At 28.0% G+C, this 20,717-nt stretch overlaps 1 protein-coding gene and 1 long non-coding RNA gene across 7 annotated transcripts in view; one reads left to right on the top strand and one right to left on the bottom strand.

Moving 5' to 3' along the window:
• Positions 1-20,717, top strand: part of LOC111679322 (putative uncharacterized protein DDB_G0277255) — a 181,141-nt gene that overhangs the window by 23,749 nt on the left and 136,675 nt on the right. Inside the window, exon 1 of one of the 6 annotated variants that reach the window (XM_046948491.1) lies at positions 4,049-4,371. The exons of the other annotated variants lie outside the window; for them this stretch is intronic. Within the exon in view, the coding sequence (XP_046804447.1) occupies positions 4,369-4,371 (3 nt within the window). The 5' untranslated portion in view covers positions 4,049-4,368. Of the gene's footprint in view, positions 1-4,048; positions 4,372-20,717 lie in introns of those variants that run through there. 6 annotated transcript variants of the gene reach the window in all.
• Positions 10,609-19,648, bottom strand: LOC124419372. The gene is made up of 3 exons (XR_006940521.1): positions 18,069-19,648; positions 15,243-15,661; positions 10,609-11,117 (listed from the first exon to the last, which is right to left on the bottom strand). It is a non-coding gene; the product is annotated as an uncharacterized LOC124419372 (long non-coding RNA).

Here is a 20,717-nt window from a genome sequence, read left to right as displayed (position 1 = left end):
AATTGTTAAGTTAAGATATTGAAGAAAAATATTAATCTTTATGTATTTCATTTCGCTCGTTTGTTTATTTTGTAGATCTTTGAAATACATATTGTTTTTGTTTTTATTTTCTATTTCGTTTTAAAAAGTTCATTCCTTTTTCCTAGTTGTTTTTTTTTTTGTTGTTGCTTTTAGTTTAAAATTTTTGTATTTGTGAAATGAATTTGGAAGTGCAGCCATACTTTGTTATGAAAGTGTTAATGATTGCTGATGATGTTGTTGTTGTTTTGTTGTTGATTTGTATGTTCTTTTCTTTGTATTTTTCATGCGGGTTGCCAACATCTGTTGTGGTTTGTTAAATCAGGGTTGGAAGTTTATAGTTATTAATTTTAAAAACGCAATTAAGTTGAAGAGATTTTAAGTAATAATAATTGTTTGTATAAGGGTTTTACATTTTTATAAATAAGAATTATATCGACATTACATTCAATTATTTCAAATGATTTATTTGTTAAAATATTCTTTTATGTTTCATTTCAGGTATGTAACATTTGTAGAATAACTGCATCTTAATATTCCTCCATGTAAGTATTTTTAAGGTAAATACTTCCAATTTCATTTATGTATTTCATGTATTGTAAAATATTGGTCTCAACATGTTGCAGTTCTATCCGGTATATTCAGTAGACTGCGGAAATGTTCTTACCTAAAGAGAAGAATGTGGGAAAATTTCCCTATCTTTTTACAATCAGTTAAATATATTTTATAAATTCGCGGACTAAAATGATTCGCTTGGAATTTGGGAAACATTTTAACTCAACGTAAGTTTGTAGAAAATGTTTTTTAGTGTGGATTGCTCCTTGTTGATTTACGTCGCATACAAAAGATAACGCGACTAGTCACATAGATTGCTCGCTAAGTTCATTGCTTATGAATCTCCGATTTGACTTGTGGTCTGTCGTTAAATACTAATGCGATTCAGACTAATATCATCCGAGATATTCGTGAGATAGGACTTGAAATCATTAACAACGTTTCAAACAATAATGCAAAAATTATGTCTATTTACGAAGGCAGAGAAAATTTAAAAACTATTGAGGAATTAGACTTCTCGAGATAGGCTTAGGTTCAATGTTACTAAATTTCATTGCTGATCTAATGTAATTGTACGCAATAACAAAGAGGTTACGACATCTGTAACAAAAATTTACAACGTCTTCATACCTGAATAAATTGATCAACATACGCTTTAGAATAAATATATGGCCCTAGTGGCTAAACATATTTACCGACAAGCAGAAGTCAATTAGAGCGATATAAGGTGATAAAGTTAAATAAGATCGTATTGGATTGTAAGAAAGCTCTAACAGAATACTCTTCCAGAAGTAAGGTTTTCATCATATGGGTACCGTTCAGGCCGTTCGGGAGAAGTCAACAGTGAAAGAGAGAATATTGTAGCATTAAAATGATGACGCAACGAGGTCATAATTAAAAATATGGGTGGAAGAATCACATTAGGTCTCTAGAAATAATGAAATGGTACATAGAACCCTAAAGATCCTATGGGGTGAATCTATTGAGAGCAGAGAGAGCACACAGGGTTACGGGTACAGCTATATTCAATTGAATGTGGGGATTTGGAAAAATGTAGTGCCTGTAAGGACAAGGAAACTATTGAGTTCTTTTTTTTGTCATGGTGGGGCTTTTCCGAAAATAAGATCTTAATATGTTGGGAGTGATATAATTCCGGATAAACATTGCCAGGAAATTGTGTTTCTGGACCTCAGGAATCTTTCATCCAACATTAGTATGGACATAATTGGTGTTATTGAATGTAATTTTCAAAGTTATGCAAAATGTATGATCGTTTTACACTCTTTATACGTAGTTGCTATTGGAACTTGATAGATACAAAAAATGTAATTGTAATCGTTGGTGAAACACCCTTGGGACAGTCTTTGGCATAAAAATCATTTGTTCTTGCGAATTATAAAGAATTCATCGGCTCTTGAAGAGCCATGCTGAGATAAGGTGTATCGTGCCTAGTTCTTGTCTTGCAAATAACATTTGATGTAACTGTTACGTGGGTAGTAGACCAAACTAACGATTTTTGATATTGTGATTCATCTAAGTTTCGATTTTTGATCCTGCTCGATCATCTTTTGGTATAACTGCTTCTTTCCCTCAAATGTCCTCATGTATTGGGACCTTCTAATATTCGATTTGAGAGCTCTGAGAGAAATCTTATCGGAATTTAGTTTCTTATATTTTTAGTCGATTTCTGAGCCAATTTATAGAAATCACAGAAATTTCCGTAATTGGGCCAATACTTTGGCAAACTTTTCGTATTTGCTGTTATTTTTAAAGTTATTAAAGTTTGCAAATTTCCAACTCTGTACCTAAATCTAATTGATTAAGTTCACTCACTGAAAAATGAGAGCTTACTAGCAATGAGTATGAAGAGACTAAACAAAAGCTAAATAATAGAGCGTAAAGTTAGCTGAATTGCAAGGCAGTATAAAAAAAAGACTGGCAGTTTGCAGCAAAAAATTTATCTTTATTTTTTTATTTTTTAACAATTTTTCACCTTAATACTAATGAAAATTTAGGAATTTTCCTATAAAATTGCGATTTATTTATATTTTTAATCGTGGATAAAATTGGTGTTAAATAGGGTTTATTTATATTAAAATTAGAAAGTGAGCATTACAATTCAGCCATAAGAAAATGTATCTTTTCTGCTCCACACTCTCATTGAAATTTGGTTTTATAGTTTTTTTTATTTATGTTTAAGGCAGTTGAATGAATGCAGTCATGTATGACTCACGATTTTAGCTGACTCTCACTATCTGAGTTTCTGCTGTCTGTCTCTTATTTAAACAAATAATTGTGGTACAATTAGCCGCTAGTATACGCCATGTAGGGCTGACTGGTTGGTTGGCTAGCAGACTAGTAAAGTTAGTTCTAGCACAAATATATTGCTCTCCCTATTTCTATCTTTGCTCTCACAACATTTGATGTCGTGAGTAGTTTGGGTTAACAGAGAACGAGAGAATTTGTGATTAATTTTACCATAACAGAGAGTCAAAATAATAAATGTATGATTCTCTTTATTATTTCTGTTTACTAGACAGATATTATTCGAACACTTAGTTGTCAAACAATTGTCAAAACGTATACAACCTAACCACGCAAATCTTTTGCCGTCTAGATATAAAAAATATATATTAAATAAAAAATAAATAAAAGAAGAAATAATAAAAGTTGGAATTTTTGGTTTCTTCTGCTGCAACAAACAAACATACGTTTTTTGGTTTCTTTCTTTATAATTTAACTTTATCGGTATTTTTGTTTTAAATAAGCCTTTCTGTTGCTGTGAGTGTTTTTGTTTGTGTAATTTTTATTATTGTAGTTGTTGTGCGGTTTTAAATTTCACATTTAATGTAACAACTACAACAATATCTAATTGGAGAAAATAAATATATTAAATACAGAAATAAAAGTGATTAAATAAATAAAGATTCTCTTCCAACTATTTGCCTTAAATTGAAAAGATATTAAAAAAAGAAATTTTCAAACATAAATCTTGTGAATTATTCCGGCTTTTGTTTTTGTTGCAAATTCGGTAGAATCTTGAAAAAGCTATAAAATACTCATACAAAGAAGTTTTTTTTAACCAAAACAGCAACAACAATAATAACAACTCGTTTAACCAGATTTTTGACGTCACATCCTCCCCTTCAATGTAAAAAAATACCGACTAAAAGCGAAGAAATATAATTTTTTTTGAAAAAATACAAATTTACTATTGTGAATGATTTCAAAAGTGATGATAATACTTAACAGAATAATTTCTAAAATGTGTTTATAAAATACAGAAATATAAAAAAAGAATCAAATAAATAATTTTTACAAAATATGGTGCCTTGAAAAAAGAAAACAAAAAATTGTTTAATCAATTGTCATTTTACCAAGTGTTTTTGTTTTATTAGTACCCAGCAAACAAATTGTGTGTGTGTGTGTCTTTCACCCCTTTTTTGGGAGCAATTAAAAAAATATTTTTAAGTAAATAAAGCTTAAGCTCTATAATATTTATTTTTTATACATACAAAAAGTGAAATTTTACAAATAATTAAAAAGAAATATTAAAGTGAAATTAAAAGAAATTTTTTATAATATAAAAAAATACTACTTGTTGGCAAATTTGCTGAAAACAACTGCAAAAACAAAAAAGAAATTAAAAAATAATCTTCTGCAAAAGGATTAATATTTGTGCCTTCATCAAACGCAACGCAACCCCTTTTTTGTGTGTGGATTATAACTGTTGTCATAATTATGAGTTGCTAATTTATTTCCTGGATTAAAAATCGCTTTTATAAATTTATATAAATGGTGGGTAGTTTATTAAAGGTTTTATTATATTTTATCTATTAATCTATTATATTTTAAAATTTAATTGAGTTTTATACTTTTACTGTATTTGGGTTTTTTTTTGATTCCATTAAAGTTGTTTTTCATCCTTTTTTAGAAAGCAATTAGGATAATTAAGATTAAATTATTTGTCATAAAATTAGTATCGTAATCGAAATTGAAACACAAACAAAGAGAAAAGTTATTAAAGAGCTCTTTGGTTATCATTGGTCTATTTAGAAGTGATGCCAGTACCTAATTTTAAATATTATTAGTACTAAGTTAATAATTAATTTTATGGATGATTTATTGGATACTACCATTTTAGATCTTTTTATTTGATCACATTGGTTCAATATGCATAAACAACAGATCTATCTATACAAAAAAAAATCATGATTCCAAGAATTTTTTCCTTTTTTTTGTACCAATATATAAAATACCCGTGTAGAAACCTATAATCTTAGATCAGACATTAGTAAAGATAACTTACGTGGGCTCAGTGGCATTTACACGTCCATAAACTCACATCTAAAAAATAACTAGATAACATTTTTTGCATCAGAACAGAAAATTTTAAATACTTTTTCTAATTTATAAATAACGCAGGCCGACAAATTTTTGACCCACAGACCAATCAAATTTCGGGACACAATATCTTAAATTCAGATGTGTTGAAGAAAATCTTAGGGCAGATTCGAATTCAGCGCTGCTCAATTCTTTAGAAACGTTAAACTTGGTCTCAAGGTTTCGACTTTTTTAATATTTTTTTGGTCCATAAGGCACTTTAGAGTCTCTATTAGTCCAATGATTAATTAATAGTCTAATGGCTACTTATCCATTACATATATTAGTCGATTGACTAGTCTGTAAGTTAGTCTATAAACTAGTTTATATAACTTTATTTTTAGTCCATGGTATTTTTTTTTAAACTGAACACAGACTAGACATAACACGACATAACATGTTCTAAGTATATCAGGTGAATAGTTGATAATTGTCGTTTGAAACGATATTAGCGTGCTATTCACACTCGGGAAGATCTGATTAATAAAAGAGCGAGGAAGTAATGATAATGCAAGCAAAATCGTTTGACGCAACATTTGCGGAATGCGCGAGAGAAAACCATACGGTAGAATCTCAAAGATCCTATAGTATCACCTTAACGAGACGAGGACGTTAAGGTGTCCTATGCAGAATGAATTATTTGTATGATAAACAAATTAGAAGCATGTGGAGAAGGCATTAAAACTCCATTACCAGATTCCAAAAATTTTGAAGAAATTTAAAAGGATGATTTTTTAAAGGTCACGTCATTTTCGTCAAACATTTGATAGGTGTGAACGTAGCTTAAGTGTATTACTTTGAACGTAATGTAACGACAAAAGCTCATTTCAACGTTACCTCGACATAAATATGATGTGATTGATCAGCTGTAGGCTGAAAACTCTCGAAAGAGCTTAATATTTATCATCGAAACTTTATGTTAGGAGGATATAACAATGCCTTGAGAAACGTAAGGTACATTATGTTCTCAGTTACCAACAATACACAATAGATCAGTGGTTCCAATGGTATTTTGCTATATAAAGCTAGATTTATTGAAAAGATAAATCTGCGCAAGTATTGTTTGGGTATAGTCTACTATCAAGTGCTAATGTCCCGTTATTTTCTCATTGAACATACAAACCTTTTTGCTGACACTCTTAAATGTTGCTACACTCTTCTAGGGGTGCATGAACCACTACTCGTCCAAGAATTTGGATATTATTCTATTGAAAGTTGCTATTGGAAATACTAGTGAGAGATAAATGTTAAGAAAAGCAAGGTAAATCACGATTCTTTAGACCAAGCAAAAGCTGGGTACTGGTTTGTGCTTACATAACCTCTTACTTCTTAATGACTACAACTTACCGTGTGCATTACTTAGTAGAACCCTAGTTCTTTTAATTGTAAGCTATCGGTAAAACTACGTTTCTTCAAATTCAGGAGATATGGATTTTTTTTTGCTTTTTAAGAAAAGCAAGGTAGATTACAATTATTTAGGCTAAGCAAAAACTCGGTAATGGTTTGTGTTTACATAAACACTTACTTTTCAATGACTACAACTTACCGATTGCATTGCTTAGAAGAACTTTGGTTATACGTTTCTTTTAATTGTAAGCTACCGCTAAAACTACATTTCTTCAAATTCAGGAGATACGTATCTTTGATTTTATCCACATAGATTTTGATTTGGAACCACAGTGTAGTGAGTAAAACATTTGACTAACAAACCGAAGTCCCTGGTTCTTATTCTCACTGGCTCTTTTGACATTTAAAAGACAAAACAACTTACTCAACAACTTCTTTGTAAGAGAAATTGTAAGTACTTCTTTAAGTCTTTATTTGAAAGCGTCTTAGTACTCCAATGCCTCCACCATGTTAATGAGTTCTGACAGCATTTATAAAATGAAAAGAAAAATTATATATAATTTTTATAACAAAAATATTATTTTCAAGAAATTTGTTTTAATACTCTTCTAAATCATTCGGCTTTTATTCTAAGCCCCTGAAAAAGTAAAATACAGATTCGTAATAAGACAGTTTAATTCTATACAAATTTTGCTACACTTTTTGACATTTACATTTTAATTTCAAATTCAAATAAAATATTAAAAAAAACAACAAAACCAAAAACTTAAAAAAATTCAACCTTGAATAGAAGAAAACAACAAACAAAACAAAATATAATATGTATAAAAAATCAATTTGTTTTTTAATGTTTCTGTTTTTTTTTTGTTTTATATTAAAAAACAATTTTATTGATTGAATAACAATCAGTAAGAGATATATATTTTTTTCTTTGAAATCTAAAGCATTTTTAACAGACTATTTTTTGAATAATTCACACCTTTTCCTCTGGCGTTAAATAAAAACGATTACGTGTTGAAACTGATAAAATTTTGTGTAAATATATTTACATAGTTTACTTACATTTATTGTAAATAGTATACTATTACATATGCAACATATTTAGACAATTTTTAAGTTTGTCTTTATAGCTATCAACATGTGGCTGGGCAACATGTATCAATTCCAATTAAAATCGTCCTATATAAACATATTTAGACAATTTTAGAGTTTGTCTTTTTAGTTAGCAACATGTTGCTGGGCAACATGCTTCAATTCCTTTTGTTTTTTTTTAAATCCAAAATATAAATAAGCTGAAACGTTTTCTTAGTAGATTCCCAGATAAATCTTGTTTTTAACGGAAAAAAAATTCTACAAATTTGTATTTTAACAAATTAAACATAATAGTGTTTTTAAAATGTTGCTAAACAATAAACAAACACTTTAGCAATTTTATAAAAATTAGAATGTGTGAAATAAACAAGCTATGCAGGATTTAAATTATTAACTTAACTGAAGGTTAAATATAAAAAAGAAAACAATTTAAAAAAATTTATAATTCCGTAAAGAGAAAAAACCCCATTATCTAAATGAATCATTTTATTGCGAGCAAATATTTTATATAAAAATAAACAAAATTGATAACAACAAATTTCTTATTAAATGCAATATAATCCAATAGAAAATTTTGTTAATTTTTATTGTTTGAAATTTAAAACTTTAATTTATATATATTTTCTTGTTTTAAATTTAAAGTTTATTTTTTCTTGTAAATGTAACACAAAAAAATCATTAAATTTAACCTTGTTTAAAAAAAGTATGCTAAAATATTTCGTAAATATTACTTGAACTAAAGAAAAAAACATTAATATAAGAAACATAGACATTTTTTTAATTTTTATTTTTTTTTATTTAACAATTGTTTATTAAAATCTTAACAAATTCACACCTTTGAAATGTAAAGAAAAATCTGAAAAAAACAACTTGTAGACAAAAGCTAATTGAATATGTTAGTCTGTCCGTCTGTACTTGAGAAATTTCTCATATAAAATCATCCATCATGCCAGCTATGTTTTTTTTTTTTTTTGCTTTTTTCGATTTAAATGAATGAATATATATTTTATAAATAATGCATTGAATAAACTAAATCAACAGTAATAACGAAAAAAAACTCTACTCACTTTTCAACAAATTCTATAGACATTTATGATTTTTGTTTGTACTCATGAGAACTTAGTCTTATTGTTGTTGGCTGTCATAATTTCAATTGTAGATAAATTATGTATAAACCTAAAAAATATATTTTAAGTAAAGAAATTATTATTTAAAGTGCTTGAAATTTGAAAAAAAAGATGTATAATATAATGGGTTTGTGGGTTAATATGCTCTGCAACATGTTGCTGAAACAGTATATGAAAAACGTTCTAAAATTGGTGACATATATTAACCAATAATGATTAATCGATATTAAACCATTTAAAGTTTTTAATTTATATTTAACAACATGTTAGCAACATTTGCTGATTACTTAAGTTATAGATAAATTATGTCTAAATTTTTAATAAAATATCAAAGTGATAGAATTTAAAATTTGAAAATAAAAATATGGGTTTATGGTTAAATTTGATCTGCAACATGTTGCTGAAACAAATAATATTTGGAAAAAGGTTTAAAATTTAGATAAATTCTGCCTAAATTTAAAAATATATATTCTAAATGATGGAATTTAAATTTATAAAATAAAAAACAAGTTATTATAATAGGTCTATGGCTAAATATGTTCTGCAACATGTTGCTGAAACAAATAATATTTCAATTATATAATAAAGGTTAAAACTTAGAGAAATTAAATACATTTTATAACCAATTTGAAACCATGAAATTAAACATTTTTGAAATAAATTTAACGTTCAGGGACTATATTGAATAGTCTTTATTTAAAATAATACAACTTTTCAGGAGACCATGATCTAAATCCTTATATAAAAGAATTTAAGATTATGCATTTGCAAAATAATACATAAACTTATATCAGATAGGGCTTTATTCTACGAACATTTTTTACAACCTTAATATAGAAAGTTTTATACAAATATAAATGTTTTATTTGATTTAATATCGATAAATATTATATTTTTATGAAATTTAATGAAATAATAGAAACCAAATTGTTGGAAAAGCAACATATTATAAGGTTTAGGTCCAAAATCAATGTTATATTGTTAAACACGGCAATAAAATTAATTAAATTGAACCGATTTTAAATGCGGATTTGTATTCAGCATGTCCAAATTAGTAAGAACACTTGTATTGCAACAGAAAATTATCCAAAATAATAGAGTTTGAAGCAAATTTTTGATACGATAGAGAGTTTTTTATTTAGAATTTTTCTTTTTTTAGGATAGAGAAATTTAAAACTTGCTATAAATTGCCAAAAAAAAATTGTATTTTTTCTTTGAAATTTATATCACTGATGCGGAAAAGATTGACGAATGTTTTGCCATCAAAATCTTATTTTTATGATATGGCAGAGACTATTGAATATAGTCCCTCGATAGGCTCTATTAGCAACATGTTGCTGATGAAATATTTTGAATTTTCATGATTTTTTAGATTCTGTCAAAATGTCTAAAACTGAAACTGTTGAAACTAAAACTGTTAAGAATTTTTAAATAAAATCAATGGTTTTATTTTTCTTTTAAGGTTGATATGACATAAACATGTTGCTAGCAACATATTTTTCTGATTTATACAATAAGATTTAAATTTCTTTGGCAACAAGTAGAAAAAAAGAATATTTTAATGTAAAATTGCAGAAGATAATAAAAATCAAATATATACTTAAACAAAAATTGAGTTTTCTAGCTTAAAATTGAATCTAAACCTTAACATGGTGCAGCAATACTAATAAACGATTTATGTTTTTAATAGTAACTTTTAGAAAAAAAATTGTTGTAAATTTTTAATTATAAACTATTATTGCTTAAGTTTTTGTGCCACTTTCTTTTTCATTATTTTTTTCGTATTATTATATCCTCATTCATGTTTACATATAAGTATAACTTAAAATCGATTCAAATTTCAATATTTCATTTATTTCGTATTTAGTTGTCTATTATAACGTCTATGTGTTATCTCTTTTTTTCATTCATTCTATCTTTTTTTCAATACTATATATTCTATACATATTGTTCTTTTTTATAAATAATGCAAAAAAATGAAACTAAACAAACAGCTGAATTCTACGAAAAAAATACACTCGATATCATTTTAAATTTTCTTCTATACCATTTTATTGTGTTCTATTCTTTATAAAAAAAGAAAAGGAAAAAGTCGTGTCATCTTCAATGAAATTCTATCATTTTATTTATTTATTTTTATGAGTTTTTTGTTTGTTTGTTCGTTTTAATTTAAATTAATTTTGAATTTTAAATTATGTGCTATTTAAGGTGTTGTCAGTTTAAATTTAATAAAAGAACATTTTCAAAATTTATTGCTTATTGCTGGAGTTTTAATTGGTGTCTCCACTTAGTGACATATATATTTTTGATCTTAAGACTCTTGACAGTAACGGCTAAATTGGTAAATTATATGGATTCTCTTTGCATTCTCTGCTTCCGTCTGAATCCGTTGGATTCATTTTATACAGTTGTGTCAGAAACATGTGCGTTTACGCCATCATACTTACAACGGACATATTCCCTTTGAGGAGTCATCTGATGCCTTCTCAATCAATTGGTTTTCAATGGTAATCCTTATTGTTCCATTTTAGCATTCGTAACTCGGCTTTGCCGATTATTGTCGAGAGACTTAATACCAGTGCCTATCTTCTGTAACTTCCGAATCGAAAAAAAATTTAAAAATTTATAATCGTTTAAAACAGGGTGAACCCACGTAATTCAAATATATTTTGGTTTATTGTAATGTGTTCAGTTTAAAAATTATTTTAGTCACGCATCAAAGCGAGGAAAATTCAATTACAAATATTGTAATATGTAATTGGATAATAACCTATTCCAATTACTTGTAATTGTAATTGAAGTTTATCAATTAAAATAACTTGTAACGTGTAATTGACTTGTAATTGTATCTAGAATATTACCAATTACAAATACTTGTAATTTTAATTTAGTAATTATAAATAATTTTATATTTTTCAACTACAAGTAGTTGTAATTGGCAAAACTTTAATTACACATTACAAATACCTCTTTACTGTAATAGAGCTTCCACTTATCTACGTCCAGTTAAGCATTTTCGCTGATTGACTGAATCACCAATGACTCGAGTACACAAATAGGTTGAAACACTAGGACTTTTTCGCCTCTTTTTAAGTTTTTGGTGTACGCATGTAATCCCATGCTTGTCCAAGAATAGATAACCATGGTGCTACTGGCATGGAATCCATAAGTTAAATTTGAAATAGCATAAAAGTGAACGCTAAACAACATCAATTTTCATTAAATATAAATATTTTATAATACTTTATATACTTTTACATACCCAACCCCCGGGGGCATGTTACCTTGATGAAAGAGGTGCTACCAGCACCTCTAGTCTGCTGGGACTATAAACTCGGATATTTTTTGGAATGATTTGACATGGGGTCGAATCTGGGAATTACATAATCTGGTACAGGAAATGGAAGTGGTTTTAACCCAAATTTCTAAAAAATTAAGTTATGATTAAAAGACTGATGTGGGAAAGATTAATTTCGGATAAGTTTGGTGCTTTTGACAATGACAACTGATACCCTACTGACTATTGATACTTAGGGACTAATTGGTGTTAAATTTTATATAATTCAGGATGAATTCAGTGATACCATTGAATTTTCCCTTCTAGTCTATTTATGTTCAGAGAAAAATCTCTTCTGTTCTGTATTCTCTGTGAGTAAGAATAAATTAATGGATTCGTACTTCGGACTAGCATTCATCCCACCTGCGTTTTTGCATATCGGAAGTTAAGTACAATTTGTGGTGGTGAGTCGTTACAGAAGCTCATCCAGTTGTTGTATAAAACAAATTATAAATTTAAGTTAATTTTGTAGTTTTAATACATTCATTTATTTTGTTAAAAAAGCTATTGGTTATTTATAAACATTTTCTAGATAAGATATAAATATAATATATTTAAATATATTTACAATGCATTTAAATGTTTAGTATAAAAGATAAGAGGCCTAGAGTCAATGTCATGATTAAAATTTAAGTATTTATAAACACAATATATTATGTATTCGTTGTATTTCGCAACATGTTGTTTATAATGTTTATAAGAAAAAGCTTAAGAAGACTTTTATTATTTTTATACAATTTAAAACTTTTTTATCCTAAAAACAAATATTTTTTATTTTTAGTTTTTTTTTCGCAACATTTCATAAGCAAAAATGTTTAGCAACATTTAAATAAATCAAAATTTATATATTTGCACACATAAAAAAATTAACCCAAATATTTAACATAACAATAAATATTTGCTGAAATAAATTTGAATTATCATTGAAATCAATTTGTTATCAATAATTAGTTTTTTGTTATTGTTGTTATAACAACTGCTTGTATTTTCTTTTTATTAAACAAACGTTATCTAAAATTGTTTCAACAATCGAACAAAACATGCAATTATTATTTGAATAAAATTTATCTATTTGACTGTTATATTGATAAATACTTGTTGCTGGCAACATTTTATTTGATTTCGTTTGTTTTTTGTTGAGATTTTATTTTTAAAACATGTCGGTTGTTTTTTCCATTTTTAGTTTAAAATTTTAATTTGTTTTTGGTTTTGTTGTTTTTGTTGTTGTTGGCTGCAGTCTCAATTATTATGTCAGGGTTAATTTTCATTTCAAATAGTGCTTTTTTTTGTTTCTGTTTCATATTAAAATTGTTATAAATTATAAGGGAATCCGTCAGTCACTTAAATGTGTCTATAGTATAGTATGTTGTAAGTGTATTATTTTTAATTATATTTTACTACAAAATAAATATTACATTTAAAATGTTTTTAACTCAATCATCCACCCATAAATTAGTACAAGTATAAATAAAATACAATTAAATTTAAATTGTTATTTATTGGGGGCTTAATATGAAATGAATTTAGGTTGTTTCAATCATGTTGCCCTTTTGTTTTTCTATAGCATTAAGAAAATTTCTTATCATTTCATTTGTTGGAAAATGTTTTTGTATCAAGTTATTTATAATTTTTAAATACTTTTACTATATAGGGGAAACTGTCTTTTTTTAAATAAATTTTAAAAATAAAAATTTTCTTTGTTTTTTTTTTTAACATTTATGTTTAAAATTTGCCACACTTTTTCTTTTTTTATATTAAAACTAGTTTTGTTTTTTTTTTATTAAATATTACAAGTTTATTTTAATGTTTTTTTTTTGTGTTAAATTTAAGTTTAAAACTTTTATTGCCAAATATTTTAAAACAAGTAATTGTTTTGAAAGTATTTGAAACATGCTGTTAGTCCAATGTCATAAATGAAATTTAATAACTTTTTATTAAATATAATTGCACATTTCAAGGTTTATCTTTTTATGTTTTAAAGAGAAGTAAAGATATATGACAATAGCTTTTACAAAAATAGATTTTCTTAATTCAATTAATTTTCTTACATGCTGATACAAATTCTCGAGCTATGTTATATCTAACCATTGCTTAACTTCGGAGATGCAATAACATACCTTTCGTTTGCAACCACTCAGAAATCATGTCCTCAGTTGAGTCTGCAACAATACCTAGAGACGTAATCGGTATACCGAAATACGAATCCATTAAATGAGCCTATACAGAGGGAAAAAGAACATTTTAAATTATACACGCTCGGTATCAAATTGACACCAGAGTGATTATAATTTTTCAATAACATCTTTTGCTAAAATATGTACGGATAGTTGCGAAATCAACAACTAAAATATAAAATATATACGAGGTTATCAAATTAAAATTGCCATGACAACGATGCGTTGTGGTGGTTGTCAAAATGATAACTGGGTGTTATTTAAAATGTATATACATCCGTTGCGAAAATGTTAAACGGTGTAAGCTCACACAATTTCGGTACTTCTCCCCCTGTTTAGAACTTGTTCTTACTGTATATAAGGCCCATACATACACTTGACACCAACGCTAAGTCTCACAGTCATTATTCTCTCGGCAACAGCACTGAACTTATCCCTAGTCGTAGATTTTACATTTTTCACATTTTCTCGTCGTACCCCGAAGGCATCTTTCCAATAACCTCCATAAGGCAAAGTCCGAAAATCTGCACTATAAGCTAACGACTCCGTAGTATAAGATTAGGTGGTTTTCTGGTTCAGCAGACAAAAGGTATTGGTAGCAATTTATACCCTTTATTGCAATAACATCATAATGGGGGAAGATCATCAAGTTAACATGTACCGATTTTTCGCATACTTTGACTTTTATCTTCAGAATTCTCCACAAAAAAAAACTACGAATGTTGGTGAACGTTTACTTTGTAGTCCTGGACTTGTTTTAATTAAGTAAATGTCTACAGCTCTTTGTTGCAAATGGCGTTAGAAAAATTGATCAATCTGGAAATTGTGAGCGCTTAGATGATCATATTTATCTTCCCGTTAATATTATAGACCAATGATTGTTGTTAATTAAGGCTGTTGACATACTATTCCAACATCTGTGCATCATTGATTATTGAACATCCATATTTCATGTCGACATGAGTTTTGATGTAACAATTATAATTACAAGCTATAGTTTTGCCAATTACAATTTTTGTAAGTTGTAATTAAAGTTTTTGCAATAATTACAAGTTATTGTAATTGGTAAACTTCTATACAATTACGAGTTAATGCAATTGGTTATTGGTCAAGTACACATTACAGGACATTAAAATTTGAGAAACTTCAATTACAAGTAATTGTCCAAATACACATTAAAAGAAATTGACTTTGTAATGAATTACTTACCCCAAGACTGATATTTAAGCAGTTTCTTACAATCTGGTTTGATTTCGTTTTTCAACAATTATCTTGATTATGGATAACTTTTTCAAATTACTGTTACAACTAACCTTCCTTAATTGACTAATAAATTCGATTCCTTCCCATCACTTACGATGTTTTGTTTAAGACTTTCATGTGAAGTTCTAATTATGCTTTCATCTCCTTGCAGATGATCAATAGTTTTATAATTTACTTACTTGTAAGTTAAACTCTGGTAATTATCATTAAATGGTGGTTCTGTTATTAATCATGATAATTTTTTTTTCAATAAAATATGTATAATTACATTGTTAGCACCCACTGTGCAATATGTATAGATATTTAATTGACGTTGTTGTTTTAGCTTTTAAATACAGTATATCGATAACAAATATGTAGTTGAACTATATTTTGGTGTTATATTTCATGAGGCAGCAGAAAAAAAAAATAGATACAAAAAATAAAACGAATCTGAAACTTGTTATTAAACAAGTAGAAACATGTTTACAACAATCAATACGAATATATACAATGATCTCGTATATCGGTGGAGTTTTATTTTTATTTGTATGTATATTGTACATAAAATAAATAAATAAATAAATACATTTATATGGTAATATGTATAAAGTATGTTAGTTTTTGTTGTAGGCTGTTTAGTGGCAGCAAACAGTGATCATGTTAAAGGCGATGTTGAGGATGATGATGCGATCATCATCCTTATATTGAGATAAACTGACGCATGTACTCACGCACGTTTGTTCGTTCAATTTGAATGCTTGTAGGCAACACTTGTACGTCATGTATGCAACATTAATAGAATTTTGCCAACAACAAAAATGGCAATATTATTGTCAGCAGCAGCAGTCATGAGAGGGAAATGGAACAAACACATAGAGGCGTTTGTCTAAGTGGTAAGGAGTGAGATCGAAAAATTCTTAACATACATATATGTTTATAAAAAAGAAACCACTAAACTTACGGCTTTATTTTTTTATTTGATTCAAATTATTATTACAATTTACAAAAAAAAAATATTTTTATAGTTTTAATCACTAGTGATGAAATTTTGAACCCTTTTCGGAAACCCTTCCATTAACGTTTTTATAGTGCTTTCTGTCACTTTGCTCGAACATGTAGTCCATCTCCGTTTAAAATCTACCACACTTTTGGACACCTTTTTTGTACTCTTCAATTCTCTTTTAACAAGAGCCCAATATCTCTCCACTGGCCTTAGCTCCGGGCAGTTTGGAGGATTTGCCTCTCTTGGTACAAATACCACATTATTGTTCTTGTACCACTTAAGGGCTTGTTTACCATAGTGACAGGATGCCAAGTCAGGCCAAAAATAAGTGGACACATTATGAAGTCTTATGAATGGAAGCAGCTTTTTTTGTAAACATTCCTTGATGTAAATTTCGGTATTTATGGAGCCCGTTGTAACAAATGATTGGCTTCTTTTGCCGCAACTGCATATTGCTTGCCATACCAAGAACTTTCTGGGAAATTTTGTCTGCTTTTGGGTCCTAAACTTTTCTTCAACATTCCCTCGAGCATCAGCAACATAAAACTTTTGACCTGGAAAAATCTGCCAGAACATACGTTTCGTCATCCATTATGCAGCAAGAATATTTTTTTATAAAACTTGACTTCAATTTCCGTGCTCTGTTTTTGGCCTCTAAATTTTTAGCAGCGTTCCTGTCAGGAACTTTTTGAGCCTTGTATGTTTTTAAACCTGCATTAGCTTTAACTTTTCGTACCAAATAGTCCGAGCACTGAGCTAACCAAGCTGCTTTCCTACCGGATGTGTTGGGAGCTCTTTTGAAAATGCGTTCTATTTTTTTGGCTTTAGAAACATCATGTGGACCATTCCTTCTACCTGAACCAGGTTTTCCATCAACTGACAAGTTCTCCCGGTACTGTTTAATAACATTGGAAACAGTTTGACGGCAGACCTTTGTATGCTTGGCCAACTTTTTGTAAGACCAAGTTGGGTTTAGTTGAAAATATTTAATAATTTCAGTACGCACTTTTTTCTGGTCACTCATTTTAATCAGATAAACAAAAAAATTAATATAATTGGCATTACACATAATAACTGACATGTTTTTCAAAGGTAACTTGATCAAAAAAAAAATCAAATAATACTTTGGTTGAGAAATGTAATGAAAAACGTGTGTTAAGAATTTTTCGATCTCACTCCTTAAATGAATTTGGGTTAAATATTCATATAAGAATGTCTAGAACAAGAAGACTATATTTATTTGAAATAGTCTTAATTTATTTGAGCTAAATGTACTTACTAACTGCTTACTTGTTGTTCTATAAATAACATGTGTATGGCCATGTTTGGCAACATTTATGTTGCAACAACATGTTGCATTAAAATTTTTAATTAAAAGACTTCTCTGTAATAATCATTTGATTAAGAAAAATAATCATAAAAATTAAAAATCATCATGATGGTTGAATCTTTGCTTTTTCTTTTATTTTAGAAGTTTAATTTTAGTTCTTTCTTTAAGGTATTTTTTAGTTTCTTTGCATTTCGGAATATAGTGAGTTTTGAGTTGGTTGGGTTTATGCATCCATGGAATGCGGAAATTTTAAGTGTGTGTAGTTTTCTTTTTTTGTTTCATTAAAGTAGAAAATGACTTGTAGTTGTTGTTGTTTTTGCCGCTGCTGCATTCGTGTACATGATACGCTGTTTCGCGCTCGTGTTTATTATTGTTTTTATTTGGTGTTTTAATTGTTGTTGTTGTTTCGCTAAAGTTGTTGGAAATTGTTGTGCTGTTTTTGTTTGGATTTCCTTACCTCCCTCTTTCTTACGGTCTCTCTTTTTCTCAAAATTTATTTGTATTTTCTTATGCTCGAGAAAATGCCGCGTATGTCGTGTCTGTCTGCCTGTTTTTGTTTCGGTAGGTCGTTGTTGTAACTTCTTTCATTATTTCTATATATCGCTATAATCATCTTGTTTGTTCTAGTGGTTTTATTTTCACTAAATTTGCACTATGGCCTATAATTATTAAAAATTCGAATAAAATTTAATTTTTAAATCGTGTTGTATAAATAAAAGTAGATAAGTAGATAATGTATGACTTTTTTTATTGCTCAGTTTCCTCGATCGATTTCGGATATTGACAACGACTTCACAAAAATTATTAAAAAGTCTTAATATATTCGTGCAGAATGTGAACTAGAACTGATCTAAAACTGAACTAGGTTGTTTTCTTTCATTTATAGAAATTTTACAGAAAAGCCAATATTGATATCATATTTTTATCGCAATACAGGCGATAAAAATATCAGGCACCTCCAAAGCTAGAAGAAGCTCTTCTAGCTTTGGAGGTGCACATTTGTTTTGAACTTTGTCTTGAGAAGTGTGCTGGATTTTACAGGTCAATGTTATGTTGAAAATGTAATTTTTAATTATATATAACGTCCATGTTCTTCATCGACTTACTTAACGATCCCAGAAACTATTAAAAAAAGTATTTCAAAATAATTTTTCTCTTATTTTTTACAGAATATTTTCAATTAAACCTTTTCAGTGTAATATACATTTTCATTAAAAAGTGATCGTGCCCCACAGTGCATTAGTGAAGTGGAGTATGATCACATCAATATTTTTAATACAAATACACTAGGAGTTTTTCATTCTGTATACCAATGATGACAATTTAAAATGCTGATGGTTCGTTTAGTGGTTCTTTCATTTAATTTAGTCAATGATCTTTTAAATTGTCTATTGTATCTGGGTATCTGGGGGCTACATCACCATACATAATTTTTCTACATATTTTACATTTTCATCAACAACTTTTTGTCAAAGCATTCTTTTCTAAGCACTCAGTGTCACTTAATGTATTTATCTTTATTAGTTCTTTGTGAATATTACTGCTGTTAAAGCTTTTAGACTTTTTATTTTTATTAAATTCATAAGCACTGTATTGCACTTAAAAGAAATGGAAAAGAAATACTAAAACTGCCACCACACCACCATGACCAGCAACGCCAACACCCGGCATCGGTTTTCTAACAATTAAATAAATAAATGGTATTCAACGATGCATCAAATGTGCTAAAGATAGACGATGTGTGATAATACATATAATATTATTAAACAGAAAAAAAATCCTCTAGAAAGAATACTTATGTAGACTGCATACATATAAAAAATTACTCTGCTCCCCCTTTTGTAAATGTTTGCTGGTATAGTAAATTTACTTCATTATATTGTTGCATACTCGAGTTTAGGTACTATGTTTGTATTAGTTGTTGTTGTTCTATATTTTCCATTTATGGTTGTTAAGTAGTTGTTACTACATTATTAACTCACAACCACCAACTTGATTTATTATTTTTTTTATGATGAGTTTCCTTTTTGTTCAAAATATTGGAATTGTTACACTTTTACCAACTATGGCCACCCATCAATGTCATCCTCATCGCGATCATGTGTTTTATTCTTGGAATTTCATCATGACACTTTCAAGATTTCCTTAATGAAATAAAATCTTTTAATAGTTTTGCAGTGTGTTCTTTTTTCTCATAAAAAATCGTCTAATTTTTTAACTAACGTCATTTTTTAAAGGTTATGTTTTTTAATAATTCTAGTAAGTCATAATATTTTTCTTTATTTTACCCAATTACTGTATTTCTTTTTAATTTAAAATTTTCACAAGACTTCATATAATCTGCCTATCTTGAATAACACAGAAAAAAATAATACATAACTGGAATGAATTTTGTAATTAATTGTATGAATCGAACATGACTTTTTTTCCCAAACCATTTTTATTCAAAATATTAAAATTTCATAGAATGTATTAACTTGTACATGATGGATTTTTTTTTGAATTTTTACTTTTTTTGTATTCATGAAAAAATTGCCAACAAAGTTTATTATCTTTTAAACTGTTTCCATATTTAGTATATAGTAATAAAAAATAAAAATTAAAAAAAAATCATACAAATAAGGAACTTATTCTTAAATATTTTTTTCATAGTATTTATGCCAAAACTTCTTTCTGTGAACTTCAAATAATTTTATTCATTTTTGTTATTATTTTTTTTCTTTTTAGGTATGTTTCAATTAAAAATAATCTAATATCGATTTAAACGTATGTAAGTAAAAACTTTTTTTAACTGACCATGATAATTTAAATTTACTTAACTTTACGGTGTGAAACTATGTTGACAGCTATCATAGAACCCATTCTAAAAAAACTAGAACAGAACTACGACAGAACTAGAACAGCACCAGAACTAGAACAGCACCAGAACTAGAACAGCACCAGAACTAGAACAAAACTAGAACAGAACTAGAACAGAACTAGAACAGAACTAGAACAGAACTAGAACAGAACTAGAACAGAACTAGAACAGAACTAGAACAGAACTAGAACAGAACTAGAACAGAACTAGAACAGAACTAGAACAGAACTAGAACAGAACTAGAAC

This window comes from Lucilia cuprina, chromosome 4 (assembly GCF_022045245.1).
Source record: "Lucilia cuprina isolate Lc7/37 chromosome 4, ASM2204524v1, whole genome shotgun sequence".
Lineage (NCBI taxonomy): Eukaryota > Metazoa > Arthropoda > Insecta > Diptera > Calliphoridae > Lucilia > Lucilia cuprina.
The sequence above is the reverse complement of the archived record's forward strand: the minus strand, read 5'-3'. Positions and strand labels throughout refer to the sequence as shown.